A 21,057-nucleotide genomic window follows, 5' to 3' on the forward strand; every position below is an offset into this window, starting at 1 on the left:
ACCACCCACACCCTGAAAGACTGAGAGCCAGCTTCAGGCCTATCGCCAGGGAGGACCTCAAAGTTTGCCCAATCTTTCCTTAGCATCATGTCACTAATAAATATTTACACTGCCATTGAAGGTCACAACTGTTCATCATTTTTCCCCCGCATCCTAGGCTATTATAGGTGGATATTATAGACCCTCAAATTGCAGACTTTAAGCAAAATACATTACATTACTATCATTTAGCAGGTGCTCTTATACAGAGCAACTTACCAAGGTTACAGTTTTATCCATTTATACAGCTGGATATTTACTAAGGCAGTTGTGGGTTAAGTATCTTGCCCAAGGGTACAGCAGCAAGGCCCCAATGGGGATTCAAACCAGCAGACTTTGGGTTATGACACTAAGCCATGCTGCTGCCCTATATATAAGAAATTAATAAATATAAGAAAATAGAAATGTCAGAAATAAATATAAGAAATATAAGAAAAGACCACAGTCACCTTAGCCACTCTGAATTTTAATGCACAAACCATCTCCTCTCTCTCCAAAATGTACAGCGTTTGCACTGGTGTGGATTTTAATGCAGCAGTGAGCGGATTTTATTTCCTGTGTCACGCGTGTGGTCCTCGTCATGGCGACGAGGGAATGGCGTGACGGGAAGGTGAACATATGGCTGCATCTCTCACTAAACGCCCCTGCAGTTTACATCATCTCCTGCTGCTCATGGCCTGCCGGTGCCAACGCACATTTCAGATAATCCCTCCCCCCTCGGATGGGATCCCAGCGCAATCACTTCTCAGGTGACGAGCGGTTCGTTCCACGCCAATTCTCAGCTCCCTGGGGTCAGAGGTCAGAGCTACGATATCTATAATCGCTCTGTCTTGACACAGATGTGCTCAGATTTACCCCTGACTAACACAATCGCTGCCGATTACAGCCAGGCAGAAGGAACCAATCACTGTTTGAAATAAAACAAGCTGATTCATCGCGTGCGGAGGTGTGGTAGGAGCTTCATGGAGCTGTGTGCTCTGTGGACAGATGAGCCTGCTTCCATACCCACACGCTCAGTTTTGTAACATGGTGACAGAACAGACATCATTGTTATTCTGCAACAGTGCTAAGGAGTGGATCATTATTTGAAAAAGGATTTGTGGATGCACCTGGCGGCTTGCGGCAAGTGAAGCGCTGGATGAATATTACACGTTTGCATTTTGGCACATTGCGCAACGTGACTGAATCAGTGATCAGCTTATCGGAGCCTCACTGGAACTCTGATTCCATTGTTACCCGTCTTCAGGCGCCCTGCAAAGCTGACCTGGCCCCACAGAAGAGCGCAAAAGGAACAGAGGGGTGTATGTTACCAAACCGGGAATCTCTCCCCCGTGAAACTCTCACACTAACTCAGATCACCTATTTGCCCATCTGAACAGCAGGCAGTGCTGTGGGAGGTGGAGTGAGAGAGAGAGAGAGAGAGAGCAGAGACCAGAGAGAGAGAGAGAGAGAGAGAGAGCAGAGACCAGAGAGAGAGAGCAGAGACCAGAGAGAGAGAGAGAGAGAGAGAGAGAGAGAGAGAGAGAGCAGAGACCAGAGAGAGAGAGAGAGAGGGAGAGGGAGAGAGAGAGAGCGAGAGAGAGAGAGAGAGAGAGCGAGACCAGAGACCAGAGAGAGAGAGAGAGAGTTTTATCCATTTAAGGACAGGCAGAGGTGGCCAGAACTTTCTGTCCTTATGATGTCCCTGTAAGTGGTGGAAGCTTCCAGACTGACTGTGGATTGAAAGTGGCTGACTTAAATTTTTTTTTTAATCTCTTTCTCTCTGACATATCAATGTTGCAATATTATTTGTAACCAGACATTAATATAATAATACCCGCTGCAGAGGAACACAGAGGGACATGGGTGGCAGACATACGGAGTTAATCAGGTTTTAAAGCACTGCACCATTACGGAATTAACCGGACCACAGCTGAAGCGTCTTGCATGTCTCTGAGACGAGTGTGCAGACGAATGCAGCAGGAATAAAAATAAACCTCATCAGATGCAAACAGAGAGACATAAACCTGTTACAGGGCAGTCTGTCATACGGCACGCTCTCAGCCTGCTGGTGCCTGTCTGCCTCCCTCCCAGATGCCATTTTCTCTGCGAGAACTGAGCTGAGATCAGAGGGTGCTGCTGGTGGTGGGGTGGGGTGGTGTGGGGGGGTGGCTCTAAAAATATTTTTTAAAAAAATGCCTCCTGTCAGTAGGACTGCGAGGGTTGCAGCAATCACAGAGCATAATCTCCTCAAATCCTCTTACACCAGAGTCCCTGCTATTTCTGCGGCCGCCCCTGCGCCACAGGAAGTGACAACACTGGAAAGTCCTGGAGATGCAAGGAAAGGTTTCTCGCGCTGTCCGTCATACATACGGTGAGCACACGGATTAGCAGGTCTGTGTAGCAGGACCTAAGATGCCAGTCGTGAGGATGGAGACACTGGCAACCCAGACATGCCGGTCAGACTGACGTCATTTACAAAGGATGTGCGATGACCAAATATTTGAATAACTGAGAGACTGTTTTGGCTTGACTTCCTGCAACAGGATCTGCATTTGCCCACTATCAGAGAGAAAAATTAATGTTGAAGAATTATGTTATTTTATGCAGGGTTCATAAGTTATCCTTCAAGAATATTGATGGGAAAGAATAAAACTAAAAAAAAATTGCAATTAACTGACATACATCTGTATACTGATTGCAGTAACCAATGAGTTAAATTTTTCTGTATGTTAGTAAAGGACCTGACATCAGCTACAAATGAGCTTTATGTGACTGGAAGACGCTGTAGCATCAACCACATGAACGCAACCTTAAATGACTGAAACAGGCCTCTCCCAAATTCTAATGATGTAATCTAATAAATCTAATGAACATCAACTCATTCATTTTCTCATCACAATACATTATCCACAACAACTTCTCATATATCCCTTTTATATGCCTGAACATTCACTGAAGCAATTTAGCTTAAGCACCTGGCTCAAGATACAACAACAGTAGCCTGGGATCTTCTATCTAGAATCTTATTTTCAAGTCAAGCTCCACACTTAGAGGGACCTGAGGAGAAGAGGCAGCCATGAGAAGATCTGATGTCATAATCCCAGAGGCAGCAACAGGAGGATCTGATGTCATAATGCCAGAGGCGGCAGCAGGAACATTTGATGTCATAATGCAAGGGGAAGCCATAGGATGAATTGATGTCAGCTGAGGACTTTAGGACATGACATGTTCCTACGCACTAGACAGATGGCTTTGCATCATGGGAATGCACTGAAAGGTCACTGAGACACCAACTGGGTGTCATCACACAGTGCACAGAAATGCCCCTGAAACTCATGGCACTGCATCTCACATGAGACAGAGACCCTGCAGATCACACAAAGCTCAGCTCTGACCCACTGACAGCACTGTCCTGATCACACAGTCATCACAGTTCAGTCTTACATTCTACAGCTGACACACTTCAGTGCATTGCAGACATCCTCATCCAAGGAAATCAATACGGTTTTGCATTTTCTTCATGGGGACTGAAGCATTACAGGCTATGTGCCTTCCTCAAGGATACAGCACCAAGGCCACACCTAAGAATGCAACCCAAAACCCTATGGGCACCAGCCTAAATTCCTCATTTATTCCCACTGGTAGCAGTTCATATTGTGTACGAGGATGCCACTCTCATTGATAAATGGAGGCAAGCATGCACACACTCAATATTCTTGGCCTAATTTTTTTTCTCCAGGCTATTTTGGTTTGTGATGAGAACAGATTCATAAACACTGAGCGGCTACAACAACAAAAACAAAAACAGATTCAGGGGAGGTGGCAGGCTAATAATAGCCTCCTCTATACTGCGGCACAGAATTTCGGAAAAGTGGATCCAATTACTCTATGGGATTAGCTGGAATTACCTCCATGCGGATGACATAAGAGTCAGCAACAGAATGGGAAGCTGCTGAAGAGAGCGATAAGAGCTGCTTCAGTCTTCCCTGAGGAGCACAGTCACTCTGCCGCACAGCCACTCTGCCGCACAGCCACTCTGCCGCACAGTCACCCTGCCGCACAGTCACCCTGCCGCACAGTCACTCTGCCGCACAGCCACTCTGCCGCACAGCCACCCTGCCGCACAGTCACCCTGCCGCACAGTCACCCTGCCGCACAGCCACTCTGCCGCACAGTCACCCTGCCGCACAGTCACCCTGCCGCACAGTCACTCTGCCGCACAGTCACCCTGCCGCACAGTCACCCAGCCGCACAGTCACTCTGCCGCACAGTCACCCTGCCGCACAGTCACCCTGCCGCACAGTCACCCTGCCGCACAGTCACCCTGCCGCACAGCCACTCTGCCGCACAGTCACCCTGCCGCACAGTCACCCTGCCGCACAGTCACACACACACACACACACACATACACACACACACACAGACACAGACACACACACACACACACACACACAGACAGCCACACACACACACACACACACACACACAGACAGACAGCCACACACACACACACACACACACACACACACACACAGACACACACACACACAGACAGCACACACACACACACACACACACACACACACACAGACACACACACACAGACACACACACACACACACACACACACAGACACCACTGCAGATTGTGTGAGAACTATGGGAGATTATTAGGTGGTGCCAGATGGGGGATTTGGCCAGGACTTCCAGGAAGCACCTACTCCTTGCCATAAATGCAATGGGACCTACAATGGCCACGCTAAGCCAGGACCTCGGTTTAACATGTCGCCCAGGAGATGGACCAGCGTGTTCAAATTCCAGCTATTACACAGTGATGATGATGCAGTGTCATTCACTGTCCCAGGCAAGCACCAATGTGCACCCCACACACACAGACACACACTATCCATTTAAACACACACAGTATGGATGTGTGCAAGTCCAAGAACCTACAGCCCTCCCTACACCCGACACTGACATAATGGCAATAAAATGGCATACAGACAGTGGGGGGAGGGGGAGAGATGGAGTACGCAGCATTTCCCCAATCCCCCCCCCCCCCCCCCCCCCTCCCCCCCCGACCCCGACACACACACACACACACAGAGCAGGACAATGCAGGTTATGTATAGAGCTAGGCCACGACATGGAGGAAGGAGAGGGGGATAAACACAAAGTAGGCGGTCGGGAAGTCCACCCAGAGAAGAAAGAGGATCTGTGTGTGTGTGTGTGTGTGTGTGTGTGTGTGTGTGTGCGCGTGTGTGTGTGTGTGTCTGTGTGTGTGTCTGTGTGTGTATCTGTGTGTGTGTGTGTGTGTGTGTGTGTGTGTGTGTGTGTGTCTGTGTGTGGGGGGGTTTGCATGTGCATGTGTGTCAGGGACCTTTGCCTACTCCTCACCAGGTATATCACGATGAATCCACAGCACACCCAAATACCACCAAAAGGGAGACAAATATACACCAATATTCCACCACCAGTGAAGGAAGAACCTTTACCTGTTCCACAAAATACATTTTGTTTATTAAATACGTGTGTATAATGACCCTTGTCTTCAAATTTTTCAGCTTCATCAATGTGAGCTCAATTCCGTCATTTTCATCTAAACCAGTTAATTGCTTCATTGTTAATTGTTTAATTGGGGTGGCAGTGTAGCATAGTGGTTAAGGAGCATGACTCGTAACTGAAAGGTTGCCGGTTTGATCCTCACTGGGACGCTGCTGTACCCTTGGGCAAGATACTTAACCCACAATTGCCTCAGTAAATATCCAGCTGTATAAATGGATAACATTGTAAAGAACTGTAATCTATGTAAGTCCCTCTGGGTAAGAGTGTCTGCTAAATAATGTGATGTAATAATGTAACGTAATTGTAATAGCCACTGTCTGGGAGTCAGACGTTGGTTAATGGAACACACCTGTCAGAGGTGCACTAAATACAGGTGAGTAGCTGCTTCTAGAGGCTGACCTTTGACAGAAGTTTTTTTTTTCTATTTCAATTTGTTTTGTAAGTTTTGTGCCTTGTTTGTTTTTTTTTTTTTTGTGAGGAGCATTGGGCAGCTTCTGACAAGGCTCAGGCAGGGACTCAGGCGCGGACCACGGGAGCTTCGGGTTCCAAGCGTCTTAAATGGAATCGTCAGGCAGAATCGCTAATCAGAAAACGGGCAGGGTCGAAAACCGGAAGGCAGTCCGTGGACAGAGCGAGGATCGGGAAACTGGAGCAGGCAAGGTCGGGAACCGGACAGGCAGGCAATCAGGCGAGCGAGACAAGGAGGCAGGCAAAAACGAGGTCTGGGTACAAGCAGGGTCAAAAACCGAGAAACAGGCAGACAGAAGCAAAACGCAAATGGCGGGGACGAAACAGGCGAAAAACACTGTGACGAACTAGCAACAGGACAGGGAAAAGCAGGGAAGATATAGGGCAGGGCAGACGAGGGAATGGGAAGCAGGTGTGCAGGCAATCAGGCGGGCGGAGACCGGGCGGGGAGCGGGGCAGGACTAAAACACAAGGAAAACAAAAGCACATGGGCAAGGAAAAACAAAAACACAACAGCTAAGGAGGCGGAGCACTGACAGCTTCTCCACACCAAGAATCTTGTGTTAGCTGAATTGACGCTGAAGTGAAGCCGTTCTGACTGCTCTGTTAAGCGCATCTATGCATCTTTCACTGCATCTGCCAATTTCATAAGAGCATCAGCCCACCAGGCTCTGTCCCTGAAGAGGCCATCAGATCTGGGGTTTAAAGCAGGTTTCACATCTGGAGCTTCACTGACAAAGCCTCGGGTGGCCCTTCCTGTGGAGCCGAGTTCTTAATGTCTGAACTGGTGCGGAGGAAATGTCAGCACGGACAGCAAGCACAAGCCGGCTCAGTTCTCTGCACCTGTGCCAACACCTTCCAGCCCACCTTTTTCCTTGTGTAGTATTCAGGACTCCGGTATCCAGGTCTTGCATAAATTTCCTCAACTACCAAGTTTACAGGCCTCGTGACATATTCCTGTGAGCTCTAATCCACATTAACATTAACACATGTTCAAAACATACCTCCCAACTTTGTATTTTTTATTGAACAAAAGAAAAATATATTATGTTGCAAATCACCAAATGACAATTCATCACCATCACCAGGCCTAGTTTCATAAAAAAGCAGGAGTGGAGTGTGGCTGTATGTACCAACCACCAAAAGCCATCAATAAACTATCAAACAGTGATATTGTGGTTGACTGCATGGCCCTTACCAGTGTTACCAAGTCTGGGAGGTACACAACAAATCAGCCTTAAGTCTTAGCTTTGTTAAAGGACAGCTGCGCATAATAAACAATGGGTTTCCGGGGTAGCACACAGCTATTGTGCGCCCATGTGAAAGGTATGTGCAGCTGCACAAATCTAATACATGTACTGTAAAACATATGTGTGGTACCTCATCCTGCATAAGAGTCTCAGCAAGTGAAGAAGTACAAGCTAAGGCTATCATGACCTGAATTCTCAGAAATATAAGCTGCCTTTAGATCTATTAATAGCAGTTGTGCTAAACCTACACAAAAGCAAAAAAAAAAGACTTGCTGAGGACTTCCAGTGTTGACCTCCCCCACTGCAGTCTGAAGCAGCTCAAACAGAGAGAGAGGGGGGAGAGAGAGAGAGAGAAAGAGAGGGAGAGGGAGAGCAGTCCTCCACTGGGCTCCAGCCCAGCCAGCTGTTTTATGACGTAACTACAGCTGTGCCCCTCCCAGTGAAGAATCCTTAGAGAGGGGGAAAAATAAGAGATCTGTGGGCAGGGCTCTGGGCGATGGCTCAGGAAAGCTACATCTCTCTTTCTGTCTCCTTCACTCTTGCTCTCTCTGCCTCTCTTTTTCCCCTCTGTCCCTCACTCTCTTTCTCTCTCTGACACCCACAGCAGCAGCACATCCGTCTTGTGTGTGGGGGTCAAAGGTCATGACACCGTTTAAGTCTAAAGCAGTTCAGCAGACCGGTCTCCTGAGCAAACCGCTGCTGTGCCTCTCTTTGTGATGCCTCATTGTACAGCCTGAGGTAAAGTCACAGGTGTAATGGAAACCTGTCCCAAGTGAGATCTGATATGTGAGTGTGGGTTTTCTTAAAATAAACTTTTAAGAGTTTTTCTTTTTAAGAATTCCTTGCTGCTGGATGTATGGCTCCTCAATCCAGAATCAAGGCAAAAACACTGGTGGCTTTCAGAGGAAAGAGACAGCAAAGACAAGCAAAGAAAAAGCATGGCTTCCCTGCATCTTTCAGTTCTACAGCTGCTATCGTTTGTGAAGTTCCTGAAATGACTTCAATTCAGAAGAACAAGTGCTGAGGTCGGAAAGAGAAGCAGCAGTATTTCATCACTGTGAAATATGACACAGCCGTAAACCACTCTACACGGAAGTCATGGACCTGCTCAAGAGCCATGTCGTTCAATAAGGCATGGGCTCTGCTGTGTGAAACCACGGTTTTGGTTAGGCCGAGACTAACAGAGTCTGCAACGCGGCAGGGAATGAGGGGCACAGGGGAACAGTGAGATCTGAAGTCTTCTCTCCAGCTCAGGGAAGGACAGAAATCCACACCCGTTCCTTCACAGGATCAAAATAACAACAGCAAGAGCATCTCACGCTTCCAGAGAGCCCTTGACTTAAAGATCAAAGGAAGGCAAGATGATTGGGAAGACAGTGAAACAGCGTGCTGTACTGGCTCAGAAACTGGACTGTTATAGGTTTGTGTCCTGGGTGAGACAAGGCCATTATATATTCTGGTTACTTATTTTTTATTAATATTTGCACAGCTTGCAACAGTTAATATTTATATAAAAACATTATGCATGGCTTGCTCTGTATCCATTTATAGAACTAGCACTTTTTTTCTGAAGCAATTCAGGGTACCTTGTACCTTGCTCCAGGGTACAACAGCAGTGGCCCACTTGGGATGTGAGCGCGTACCCTTCTTATTACAAATCAATTTCATGCCAACATTTGCTTTGTTCTGGCATTCTGATCAGAACCTCTGCAGCAATCCCATCAGAACCTCCGACGCATTCCAACCAGAACCCTCGCCCCGATGTTAATTTGTTTGATTTAATCACTGCTCCGCACTGCCGCTCGTCGTTCAAACGGGCCAGACTTCATCTGGCTCTGACGTTAATTTCCCTGATGCACGCGGCGAGAGACAGGAGCTGGCTGTGCCCCGGGCAGGGGGGGGGTGACGCCCATCCTCTCTGCGCTTTGCAATCTCATCAGAAGGGATCGGATTCGCGCATCCTCTGCCGACGAAATCCAATCGATGTCCTCAAGCACCCCGCTGATTCACACAAAACATCAATGGAAATAATTCTCTGCTGTTGCTGTAACCACAGTGTGAGGCATGTAGATTCCACTGCTACCATTCACATTCAGCCCCATTCACTCAGGCTTGCACTTCTGCATATTATATCTTCATATATCCACACTTTAGCAGACGCTGTTCAGATTCAACAGCCCGCCTGAAAACTGAAAACTATACAAAAATATTTTGGTTTTAAACCCCTCGCTGGTAGGCTAAGAATTCCACCGGCAAAACTGCCTGTCTTACAGAATTCTGGTATGGATGCACAATGCAAATACAACAGCTATTGTAAATAAATATTCATCAGTGAGCTTGGACCCACATTACTTTGGCTCATCACTCTCCCTCTTTGGCTGTTCTCTCTCAGCCTCACCTTCCAGTCTTGCTCAAAAACATATCTCAAGAAACTCATTATTATCATTGTTATTGCTGTTGTTAAAATGATGATGATGATGATGATGATCACAATGATTATCATCATCATCACAATTGTTGATATGACTGGTCAATTTCTTGTTCTGTGTTTTTGCTGATTCAGTGATACTTTCTTATCTGAAAGAAAGATGGAGGGAGGGAGAGATGACGAGAGGGTGGGAGATTGACAGTGAGCCAACATGTTGCTCTCCTCAAGGCCAGCTGTGTTTGGACCCTTTAGATACTAAAGATTTTTCTGAAAGAGCCGCAGGGCATTAAGGGCAAGCAGATCAATGAGATGGAGAACGCCTGTGGTGTTTGGTTCCATTCGTTTGGTCACAGCCAACGTCCCACAAGGTCAGTGAGCTACACAGCTTTTTGTTTGTTTTGTTTCTTTTCTGCAGGACATGCGATGGCTCATCTCTCTGTCCCCTACAAAGTGCTCAGAAGCAGCCGATCTAGACGAGGAAGGGAGAGCCACAGGGAGAGTGGGAGGAGTCAGGGACAGGAAAGGGAGGATGACTCCGCCCCGCTGCCATCTTTTCCGATACCACGACACAAACAGGCATTGGTGTCACTCTCTCCACTGTCCCTGCACAATACCCCCCCCCCCCCCCCTGCCTGTCAGTTCCAGGAGACAATGCTTCTCTAATCTGCTTATTGCTCAGCTAGATCCACTTGTCACTCCCAGTCCTGGGCTGGGTCAGAGGGCCATTGCAAACAACTGGCACACAGGAAAAACAGTGGGCTGGCAGTGTGAAGCAGTGAGCAGGGTACTGTGCCTCTAACCTGGTGGCCGCAGGTTTGAATCCTTGTCTTGTATGTGGCTTGTGTAGGCAAGATGCTTAGCCTGAACACTGCCTCAGTAATCATTCAGCTGCACAAATGAATACTAAGTGCAATATAACGTGTGCAAATTGCCCTAGATACTCAGGTCAGGTAGGTGAATACATTTTTACTGAAACTTTACAAAGTTACTAAAATTAATGGTATATTTAATTTCTGATCATGTGCAACTGATTGCAATTTACCTGTAGTGCCTCTGGTTTAAATATATGTATCTGCTTAAAGGGCCCATAAAATCAGCTGTTGTGGGACTGAGTCTAAGGCAAGCTGGCATCATTTCAGAAAAGACACAAGCTGAGCCACAGCTAAGCTGCAGCCAAAGCACTACAAAGCCCATCGACTCCTTGCACCCTCTTATTGCTGTTATTGATGCAGGCGCAAACTAGCACTGGACTGGACAAAGCAATTAATAAAAGCAGGTCTATATCCATTATATCATTGTCATTTAGTAAATGCTCTTATCCAGAGTCGTTTGCATAGGTTACAGTTTTTATCCATTTATACAGCTGGATACTTAATGAAGCAATTGGGGGTTAGGTACCTTGCCCAGGGCTACAGCAGCAGTGCCCCAGTGAGGAATCAAACTAACAACCTTTATTATGAGCCCTGCTCCTTACACTGAACCACACTGCTGCTATCCTCAATGCCCTATACAGAGTGCAAAGGCACAGATGATATGCACATACACACTCTCTCCATGTCTCTCTCACACTCATTCACTTGTTACCCCACACACACATATATGCACACACAAGCGCACACTAGCACACGCACCCTCACACACACAGGTAAAATTCCAAACTGAGATCCTGAGAGCACTGAGTCCAGTACTGCCTGTCACACAACATCACATCTGTCACCTCTCACTCAGTTACTGACCCCCAAAACGACATGATCCAAAACAGCTACCAAGCAAACACCATGATAAAACAACAGTGCAGCCCTAGGATCCATGCCCCACTGGAATAAGGACCGCTGAGGCCCATATGACCAATGGAATCAATGACAGGAAGCACACAGACTATGACCTCATAACCAGCGTTTACTCCACAACAATGCAGTGGAATTCTAGTTACTCCCGTTCATGAGCTCCTAGTATGTTAGCTGCATATATCATCTCTCTGGTTCACAGCAAAGGCTGGACAGAGAGCACATGGAAGTGCCAGTTCCTACATCTCATCTAATGGCAAAACAGCTGGCAATGGACACCTCTTATAAGAGATTAATCTGACCATTTTCAGAGAGTTTAGCCCTTGGCCAAGGGAGGTGGAGGGAATCTGTTTTGGTATGCAGCTGGGAGCGGTTGGGTAATTTTGTTTGTCCTTCAGCTACACCATGTAATTGTTGTTATCATTTCACTTCTTATATGATACAATAAATAGAATCATGTATTCACAACTAAAACAATGCATTAAAAATGACTTAAAATGTAGCGCATACAATCCTGCCAGACTAAGGAGAAAACATTTCTGCATCTGGGAACGTGCAGATGCCGGAATGCAGGGGGTTGGGGGGCGCTTGTGTCGCTGCGCCCTCATCTCCTATTCATGCGCTCTCTCACGCAGCCACCGAGCCAATGGGGCGCACGTGATCAGATGCATCGTTGCAATCCTTTCGGTAAAGCATCAGCAATGAATGGACGGGTTGCATTATTTCTTGCTTGTACTGAGTATGTCTCTGCAAGTTACACCCGGAGGTTCCGCCGTTTTTACGAACAGTGGATTATTCACTAGAGCATGCAGCTGTTTGGGGAGTTGGGTCACGCGTGTGAGTGCAAACAGATGTGCAGCATCACGCTTTGAACCGAACGAGTTCGTAGCGAACCTACTGTTCGTGCCGTATCATCACGTGACACCCACACTCATTTATGAATATTAAACATCGAATATGACAATTCTTCATATTCTATAAAATGTTAGGGATATTTTATTCTTAACATTTGCGTAGCAGGCGCCCTCATCTTGCTTACATTTGATACATTTATACGGCTGGACCTTTAGGCAACTGAAGCAATTCAGGCTGAACTGGGCAAGAAGACTCCATCAATCGGCAACCCCGCCCCGGAATCAAACTAACAACTACGCATATCCAGTCCCTTCACTGACTGGAATCATCTTCACACTAAACACCATAATGATTTTTTTTTAAATGTGCTTTCTTTATGACGTCAGAGCTTTTTTCCCCAAATAAAATTATTTGAAACAAATTCATTAGTAGTAGGCTAATGTGGTGTCCTTATTAACTGGACGCCTGATCTGACGAGCTGCCGCGCGATGGCTGTCGTCATCACCGTTGAACGGTAATCCGTCACTGGCGTGAATGCGTTGAGCTAAATCGCATGCAGGCCGTTCTGGAATAGTGTTAAACGATTCCACATTTAAAGGTCTTACATCTCTCTGACGTCTAAACAGGCCGCACATGTTCAAAATAAACACCAAACCACATCTGCAGACAGATACGAGGTAATTTATGTCAAATCACAGGCTAGTAGCTAAATGAAGACCCATTATCGAGTCACTGTTGGTCGGAATGTCTTCGGGGTTGACGTTACGTTTGTAAATGTATTCCAAAATTGCTACAATAATGATGAAACCCAGCCTGTCAGTGTTCCGAGCGCGGGGGCAATTTTGACGAGCATAACGCAGCGCTTCGCGGCGTCAGAGGAGGCTGTAGTCCCGGAGAGAACACGTCTCGATCAGGCCCCTAATCCCCGTCCGGCGGTGACCAGATTAATGTCTGTAGATTTAACTGAAGAGCGTGAGGTCTCTTCAAACTAATTCTATCACATAACAGAGAAAAAAACAATAAAAAATGAACCTAGAAAACATAAGCATACAAATACAAATGCTATCACTAGTCACTATGCCAAATTATAATGTGCGAATTTTATACTGGACAGTCTGACATTGGTTGTCTTGCAATTGCATTACAGTTGAGAGATCATTTATATTAATTTTATTTTTCTTATTTAATATTATTATTTACATTTACATATTTATGCTCGAGTTGTGAATGCATCAATTCATTAAGCATATATTGATTGAGGCAAGCTCTGATAAAATAGACATAAGATTATTTCTAATATAAATGTACCTTGATTTGAATAATCCAAGAAGTGCGGTCGAAATATATTTATTTCTACCATAAAATTAATTTTATTGGGCGAGGCTTCGGTAAAACGGGACAAATGCGGTTGACTGATATCAGTATCTTGATTGGGGAAAACCATCTTTACTATACAGTTTTAGGAGGAAATTATAAACATGGGAATACCGTCCTGCCAGTGGAATTAACCTGCCAAGCGTTTTTTCGGGATTATTCTGTAAACATAACGCCGCATAATTCGCATTTATTTCCCATCTGAATGGATAGGCGTGTCCATATTTTCCCCTTAGTCAAAGTTCCCTCCGTGCCATACTGAGTACCTACCAGACAATAGAAAAATACAGAATATCCGCTATCTTTGCTATATTTACAACTGCACGACGCGCATCCGCATTAGCCGAGAGAACCCTGAGCAGAAATGTCCGATCTCACTTTCGTTTCCTAATTGCCCAAGTCACAGCTCCGGCATAATCGCACAACGGTACAGAATGTCACCCACATCCAGGAGAAAAACATACACACAAGGAACCTTTCACGATCTCGCCTGGAAAATGCAGGGCTACAGGAAGTTACGGTTATCCCCCATGATAATCCATCGCTGCTCGGTAAACGAGAAATAAACAAGATTTATGTGCTACTAATTCTAATCGTATGATGTAGCCAATGCAATATTCTTACTTTCTCCGACCACCGCCTTCAGCCCGATCGGTGCCATGATGCTTCTGTGTAGGCAGACCGTTCCTCGGATTTTCCCCCCTTTCTCCCACCCTACCTCCGCTAGAGCGAGGATGTACACCTCATATCGCAGCTGATTGCGGGGATTTGAACGGAGAGCAACGTCACTGCGTCGCCACCTAATCCTCCGCCTCCACCTCCCCCCTCCGGTACTGCTTACAGACCGACTCGCTGTTTTGAATCACCGCGGAGACCGGGCTGCACTCTCCCTGAGCAGAATTAGCTTCCCAAAGATCTGTTTTTTATTGCAGGTTTTTTTTTCTGGTATCCAGTACGTACAACGTACGTTCCCACTGTAGCCTTTTTCTCATTCATCGGCTATTGTGTCATTTAGCTGCGTGTCATTTCCAGGTGTATGCGCCTGTTCGAACTGAGATGTTTTGGTGTCACACATTTCGGTGAAACCTTACATTTAAAATGAAATATCACCGGTTTCCTGGTCCCGTAATCAAGCTCCTGTGACTGATGCTGTTTTTCTATGAATCGGAGGTACCCTGGGAAGGCTGTGTATTTTCCATGCTACAATCCAATACAGATACTCTGGCGATCTTATACTCCCGACAGCCCCAGCTCTTTAAATCTTTGACTGCTTTCTCAAGACAACAAAATTGGCCAAATAAACCGTTTTGCTGAATGTAATATGTTGTTCACAATCCATATTGACCCATGCACTCACGTCCAGTACTTTCCAAGACATAAAACTAGCTTCGTATGGAATGAGATAGATTTGATCTGTCAGTATGTTGCATGTCTTTACTCAGAAACGTTATTGTGTAGGCTTGGCTCAGTTTCGTTGCTGGGGGGGGGGGGGGCATTTGGTTCAAACCCAAATGCAATGCTATTAATTAAAAAAAGTGCTCCTTGAAAAGTATGTACAAAAGCACAGGCTGGGGGCCACCATTAAACCATTAAAGTGATGTTTATTTTGAATATAGGCTCCTTCTAAATAAAGAATAAACACAATTTAAACACACTAACCTTAGAATAATACCTATGTATGGCCACAAGGGGGTAGCAGAGTCTTGTTTTAATGAGACTGCAGTTCTCACTGACTGCAGATTACAGTAGGCGTGTTTGGAACGTTGTTGTGAAGTTTAATTTTGACAGATATGTCTTGTACTACCACTATGGTGAACTAATGTTAAAAAGTATAGACAACGCATAATGTATGGGGTTACTGAATTGTATTCATTGAATTCTTAAACGGAAAAAAACCTTACTGAGATATGTATATCTCACAGCAGACTGGCGTATAAGCCTATATAAAACGTGGGAATTTAACTGTACATCTTTTTGATCACCCAGTGTACTTGTGTCTGTTTGGAAATCAAAAAAGAAAGAAATACAATGTAACATATCCTATGAGTTTAACTATCAGGTATTCTATACCTTTTTTCTATACCTATTTTCTCGTCTCTTCTCAATACAAATGACAGTTGAACACTTATGAGATAATCGACGGCACTTGCACAAAAGTTGACGTTCAGATCCTAAGGATGTTCTGAAAGCTGAACGTGGCTTCTGTTGCCTGTCAGGCCAAGTCGCAACTTGTCAGTTTTTCATTCCAGTGTTTTCAAACTGTCTCCAGACCAGCCTGCTCTCAACAGATCACGTCCTTTAAGACCTCCGCATTCACTGACAAAATATTCCCTTTAGACAAAGTGTGCCCGCTGTCAGATATACAAGCTTGTCTCGTCGGTTTCATCTGAAGAGATTTAATGCGCATTTTAACGGATGCATCAACTGACGCTTGTGCATTATGCAAACTACACTAAAGCCAGATTGCCGCATGGAAATTCGAATTAGGCTACTTGTAGTATGAGCAAAATTGTTCAAAACCACGTGGCCTGAAAGGAAAGCGTGTTAGAAACTGTTGGGACTTACTAGGAACGGTAACCTAGTGGGTCTAACCCATGTTCTGTCTTTGTGCGTTAAAATGAAGAATGGTGTTCGATATATGAAACATATTCGAAAAAATGAAGCACTTCATACACGCGTAACATAGGCAGTGGTCTCCATGCGTTTTACCTAGTCTCATCAAGTCGCACTAGTACTCTTGTTTAGTCGAAACGTTTATAACCACCATCATCACAGTGTTGGACCATATATAAATAAATTGTGATCTTCATTACTTTCCATGTAGTAGCCTAATGTATGTTTTACATGCCATTGTACACGTGTTTTTTTTTCAAGCATAAGATATATCGAAGGCTATGCTGAATTTACCCGGTGACAAAACAGGTATGAACGGGACACGTTCCTCGTGTACTTTTTTGGGTGAAACTGAACCCCCTCCCCTATCGTTTGTTGCGATCGCACCTCATGAATCCTTCTTCCTACTCCCAAGACCACACCTTCAATACGCTTTAGAAAAAAAGGCTGGAGGAGGTCAACATGTTTAACTAGTAATGAGTCAGTCTGAGGGTGTGTCTTGTGTGCGCCGGGTGAACACTGTTCTACAGTCCCTAGCGTAGCCCAGCCAGAGTTTCTCACAAGCGCAAATCTACCGTTTTTCTGGGGAACTGCGTTATCGGGCTCAGCTTTCCCGCAGCACATTAAGGGTTACGCGCTGATCCGGTTCACTTTATGCTGGGCGCTAACGGGAGGGCGAGGAGGATACATTCAAGTTAAAATATATTTATGTTTCATTTATTTGTTTTTTTCTTAAACTGGACGTCGTATTTCTCTTATTGCTCTCACACACACTGGCAAACAAGTGAAAGGATTGTCAATTTCGGCCTCTGCGTTTTCAAGTTCGTCTGATCGCCATGGGGGATGTGATTTCGACTCACCTGGATGAGAGCAGGCGGGAGATGATTACAGGTACGTGCTGGGGAAGAATGCACTGCAACACGTTTGATTTTGCTGTTGAATGCCGATCCGTCTGGCAGGCTGACAATTCATAAGAATGTAAGCATATTGCGGGTCTGATGGTTGCTGCAAACTTTTCTCTTCGCTGAACGTGTTGAAGAGGTACATCATGGCTGGATTAAGGCATAACCAAGTAATTGACTTGAGCGTTGCGTTAGGGACGTTAAAGGTGGAACAACGTTTGGAGCTGGGCAAACTTGCTTCAGTTTTGGTCATTTAAAGTAGAGTTTAAAAAGCAGAGCTTAGAAAATATTACTGTTTTCGTCATAACGTGTATTCGGTTGGATTCTGTTTTGCTTCTTTGCCCTGTTTTTCCGAGTCCTGTGGTAAATTTATAGGTACAATTAAGTAATCTTACTGTGTTAACATCTGCGCCCGAAACCATGCCTCTGTTTGCCCCTGAACGCTGCTAAGTGAGAAACGGCATTCAGACTCGAAATGGGTGGGGTAGTTTCACTCAAAAGCGGGAAATGCGCTTGGGACATCAGCCAGCAAATGGCTAATTAACACACTGACCCCCCTCCCTTGTTGCTCTCCAGTGAGGACAAGTGTAATTAGTCCATGATCCGCGCTGCTTCTTTTTATGAACTGTACATGCGGACGTAGGACGAATTGGGATTTCAAATTTAGGAGAACTTTCCCCCTTTCTTAAAACGCCACCGACTCACTCTCACACATGTTCGCGCAGTTTCCTGTGCTGCTTAGAGGATTCCGTAGATCTCCATATGTTTTATATAATGTGTGTTTCTAAGGATACGAGATAGGAGAGTTACTACCTGTGCTCGTGGGTCATACCAGGTGGATATCTGTCATGCGCGTGTGATTCTGCAGATCGCCTCAGCTGACCCACACCCTGTTGGGTATGAACTGACTCCTGTGAGACCTCTGGTTGAGAGGAAGTTCAGGGAGACTTCTTTGAAGGCTGCTTACTGTTTTTCCCTCTCCAGCAGCTTCAGCAGTTGAAGGGATCTACCGTTGCTGCCTGTAGGAGCTTGTTCCTCAGTTTCCATGGCAGCGTGTGCTTTGCAGGTTTGAGGGGGAGACAGATCTGCTGTGAGGGTGGAAAGGGTGTGGCCAGCTGGTTGTTGGACAGAACCCTGTAAGTCCTGGCCAAAACCTGGTCTGAACAGCCAGACTGAAGGCTTGCATTGTGCAAACTAGGGCACAGGTATCTGTTTGTAGGTACAGTTTGATGGTGCGGTGAGGTAGGATCCAGCAGGAAGTGGGTCACAGTTTGATGCTCACCATCCTTTGAGGGGAAAAGTGGCATAGTTACAGGGAACAGGGTGTGTAACCAAGAGGTTGCAAGTTCAGTTCCAGGATGGGCCATTGCTGTTGTACCCTAAGGCGAGGCTCTTGATCAAAATCGTCTCATTTAATACACTGCTGTATAAGTGGATAAAGTGTAAAAATAGCAAACTACGCAAGTCACTCTGGATAAGAGTCATGTTTGGATTGGATAAGGATTGGGTGGTGTTGTGTTATCTGCAGTTCACTTTATTTCCGGAAGCATTATTGTTGCGATTTCAACTAACGCTTCCATATCACAGTGTGAGAGGACCGAGGGTAAAGCACAAAACAAAACGTGGATCCAATTCATAACTGACTTGATGATATCCCAGAGCAATCATTTCTTTGATGTCCTCAGTGGCTTCATCATTTTGAAATGCACCGCTGTGATGTGATGGTTTGAAAATATTTACAAGCTTTTTGTGAGGTCTGGTGAGGTCTCCCAGAATGGCCATTGCTCATTACACTCCTGGGCCTCCCGTAATTCTGTGTGTTCCATGTCTCCTCACGCCAAATTCGGAGCCGAGGAAGCAGCCCTTATAAGGCTAAGGCCCTCAATTTGTGCAGGTGTCAGGCGTTATGATTTAACAATGCCGGGGCAAAAGTTCCGGAAGGCTCTCGCTGTGCTAGATTAATGCATCTGTTTACTCCGTGCAGCAGACAAAGGGAGGCTGCTGAACCAGGATGTAAGATCTGCTTCGGCTAATTTGCTTTTCGGTGGATGTCGGCACCGGGAGTTCTGGAATGTCAGGCCTGCGCTTTTCACTCCATGCTCTCCCAGCTGTATGAATGGATAATATGTAAAATTATAAAACCTGCATGTTGCCCCGGCTAAGCACCTCCACCAAGAAAATAGAAAGTTTAGCATGTTGACATGCTGGTTGACATGCTTTGTCAACCAGCATGGCTGTATTTCTTGTGTAAAATGCTTCAACTCTCTCCGTGGGGGTCAAAAATGTCCTCTCAGCACTCTGTCACATGTGCTACCAACCCTGGGAGGAACCACAAGTACAGAACTTCTCCACCCAGAGTCTCTATGACATCACTTCCTCTTTTAGCGGGATCTCTGTGCATCAGTAGTAAATGTGTCACATGCAGATGAGATGATTCGATGCTTGGTTTCTCAGTTCATCTCGAGATTCCGTTGCAGATGCTTGTGTTATTTGTGCCTGGTCTCTGCTCACTTAAGCACAGTGGCAGTGGGGCACATTGCTTACAGAATTGGGTTTATAACTGAAAGAGAGGCTGCGTGCTTATGCTTGCTGCTTGTCCCGAATGCCTTCAGTTAGTAGCCAGCTGTACAAATGGAATAATTTGTAAAAATGCGAGCTATGTGCATAACACCCAGAAAGGACATCTGTCCAGTGAATGAAAGCAAGTAAAAAAGTAAAGTATGCTTGATAATACTCCCTTAAATGGCTGGAAGTGGAGCTGGAAGTCCATTTTGGCTACTCATTTGTTTTCCAGTAGTTTTGTGTCAGGTCCAGCCATGTCATCAGGGACATTGGGCACCGTGTAGTCTGGACTGGGAGGCTTTGTTCACGATCAGTAATGTCCGTCACACTCCTGACTTCTGTCTGGCCTGTCCTCAGGAGTGCATTAACCTTGGAATCCCAGGAATGCACAAAGAGGAGAGGTGTTGATTCGTGAGCGTGTGTGTATGCTTTTTTTGTGAGCTGGTGCGCGCGCGTGCGTGTGTGTGCGTATGTGTACGCGCGCGTCTGCGTGTGTGTGTTCTTGTCAGCTCATGTGCATGAGTGTGGCTGGACACTCTAGTGCCCTTCTGGACATAGAAGCACAGGCACTGATCTTAACCTCATCTGGATGGCTTATCCCTTTCACCCTGGCCCCTGCACAGCCCCATCCACACACAGTAACATTCGATCAGTGAATCTGCGCAGACTTCTGTGCTGATCGATGCTCTAAAGCGCGACTGCGGTCCCGTCTGTCTGCTTTATGCATTTCCTCCTGACGGGGAGCCGCCATCGCAGATGCCGCAGAAAAAAGGAATGCTGGAGTGTCAGGAATGCTGGAGTGAGCCGCCACACACGTGCGCAGTTTTCCAGACGCTCAGAATCGCGGCCCACCGCTGACACAGGCCACTGATCCAGGGTCAGCTCTAACCGTGGCTGGTGAAAGCCCTCGATCTGTGTCTGTATCTTATCTCTCTCGTCATCAAGCCAAAGCAGACACGCTGGACTGCCTGACGCCCCGTTACCGAGCCTCCTCTCCCCGCTTCACCCCTACCCCGATCTGTCCCCTCAGGGTGTGGCCGTAACCTGAATTCCTCAAAGGTGAACAAATTACTGCAGTGAAAGGGTACCGCTGAGGCCATAGCTGGACCGCAGAGTGACCCGGTCAACTTGTAATTGCTGGTGCTGCTCAATCGCGGTAATTTCCTCATTTTCACAAGAAACCACAAACATAATAAATCTGAGTTGTTGATGATGTACCAAAATTTTGGAATC

At 46.0% G+C, this 21,057-nt stretch overlaps 2 protein-coding genes across 3 annotated transcripts in view; one reads left to right on the top strand and one right to left on the bottom strand.

The window, feature by feature from the left end:
• The window catches only part of stxbp1b (syntaxin binding protein 1b), a 32,502-nt gene extending 17,913 nt beyond the window's left edge, over positions 1–14,589 (bottom strand). Inside the window, exon 1 of one of the 2 annotated variants that reach the window (XM_036527452.1) lies at positions 14,372–14,582. In XM_036527452.1, the coding sequence (XP_036383345.1) occupies positions 14,372–14,408 (37 nt within the window). In that variant the 5' untranslated portion in view covers positions 14,409–14,582. Of the gene's footprint in view, positions 1–14,371 lie in introns of both variants that reach the window. The other variant, XM_036527453.1, reaches the window with a different exon arrangement.
• A 2,273-nt stretch (positions 14,590–16,862) lies between these two features.
• The window catches only part of niban2b (niban apoptosis regulator 2b), a 42,300-nt gene continuing 38,105 nt past the window's right edge, over positions 16,863–21,057 (top strand). The window contains exon 1 of the mRNA XM_036527808.1: positions 16,863–17,251. Within this exon, the coding sequence (XP_036383701.1) occupies positions 17,197–17,251 (55 nt within the window). The 5' untranslated portion in view covers positions 16,863–17,196. The remainder of the gene's footprint in view (positions 17,252–21,057) is intronic.

This window comes from Megalops cyprinoides, chromosome 4 (assembly GCF_013368585.1).
Source record: "Megalops cyprinoides isolate fMegCyp1 chromosome 4, fMegCyp1.pri, whole genome shotgun sequence".
NCBI classification, from domain to species: Eukaryota; Metazoa; Chordata; class Actinopteri; order Elopiformes; family Megalopidae; genus Megalops; species Megalops cyprinoides.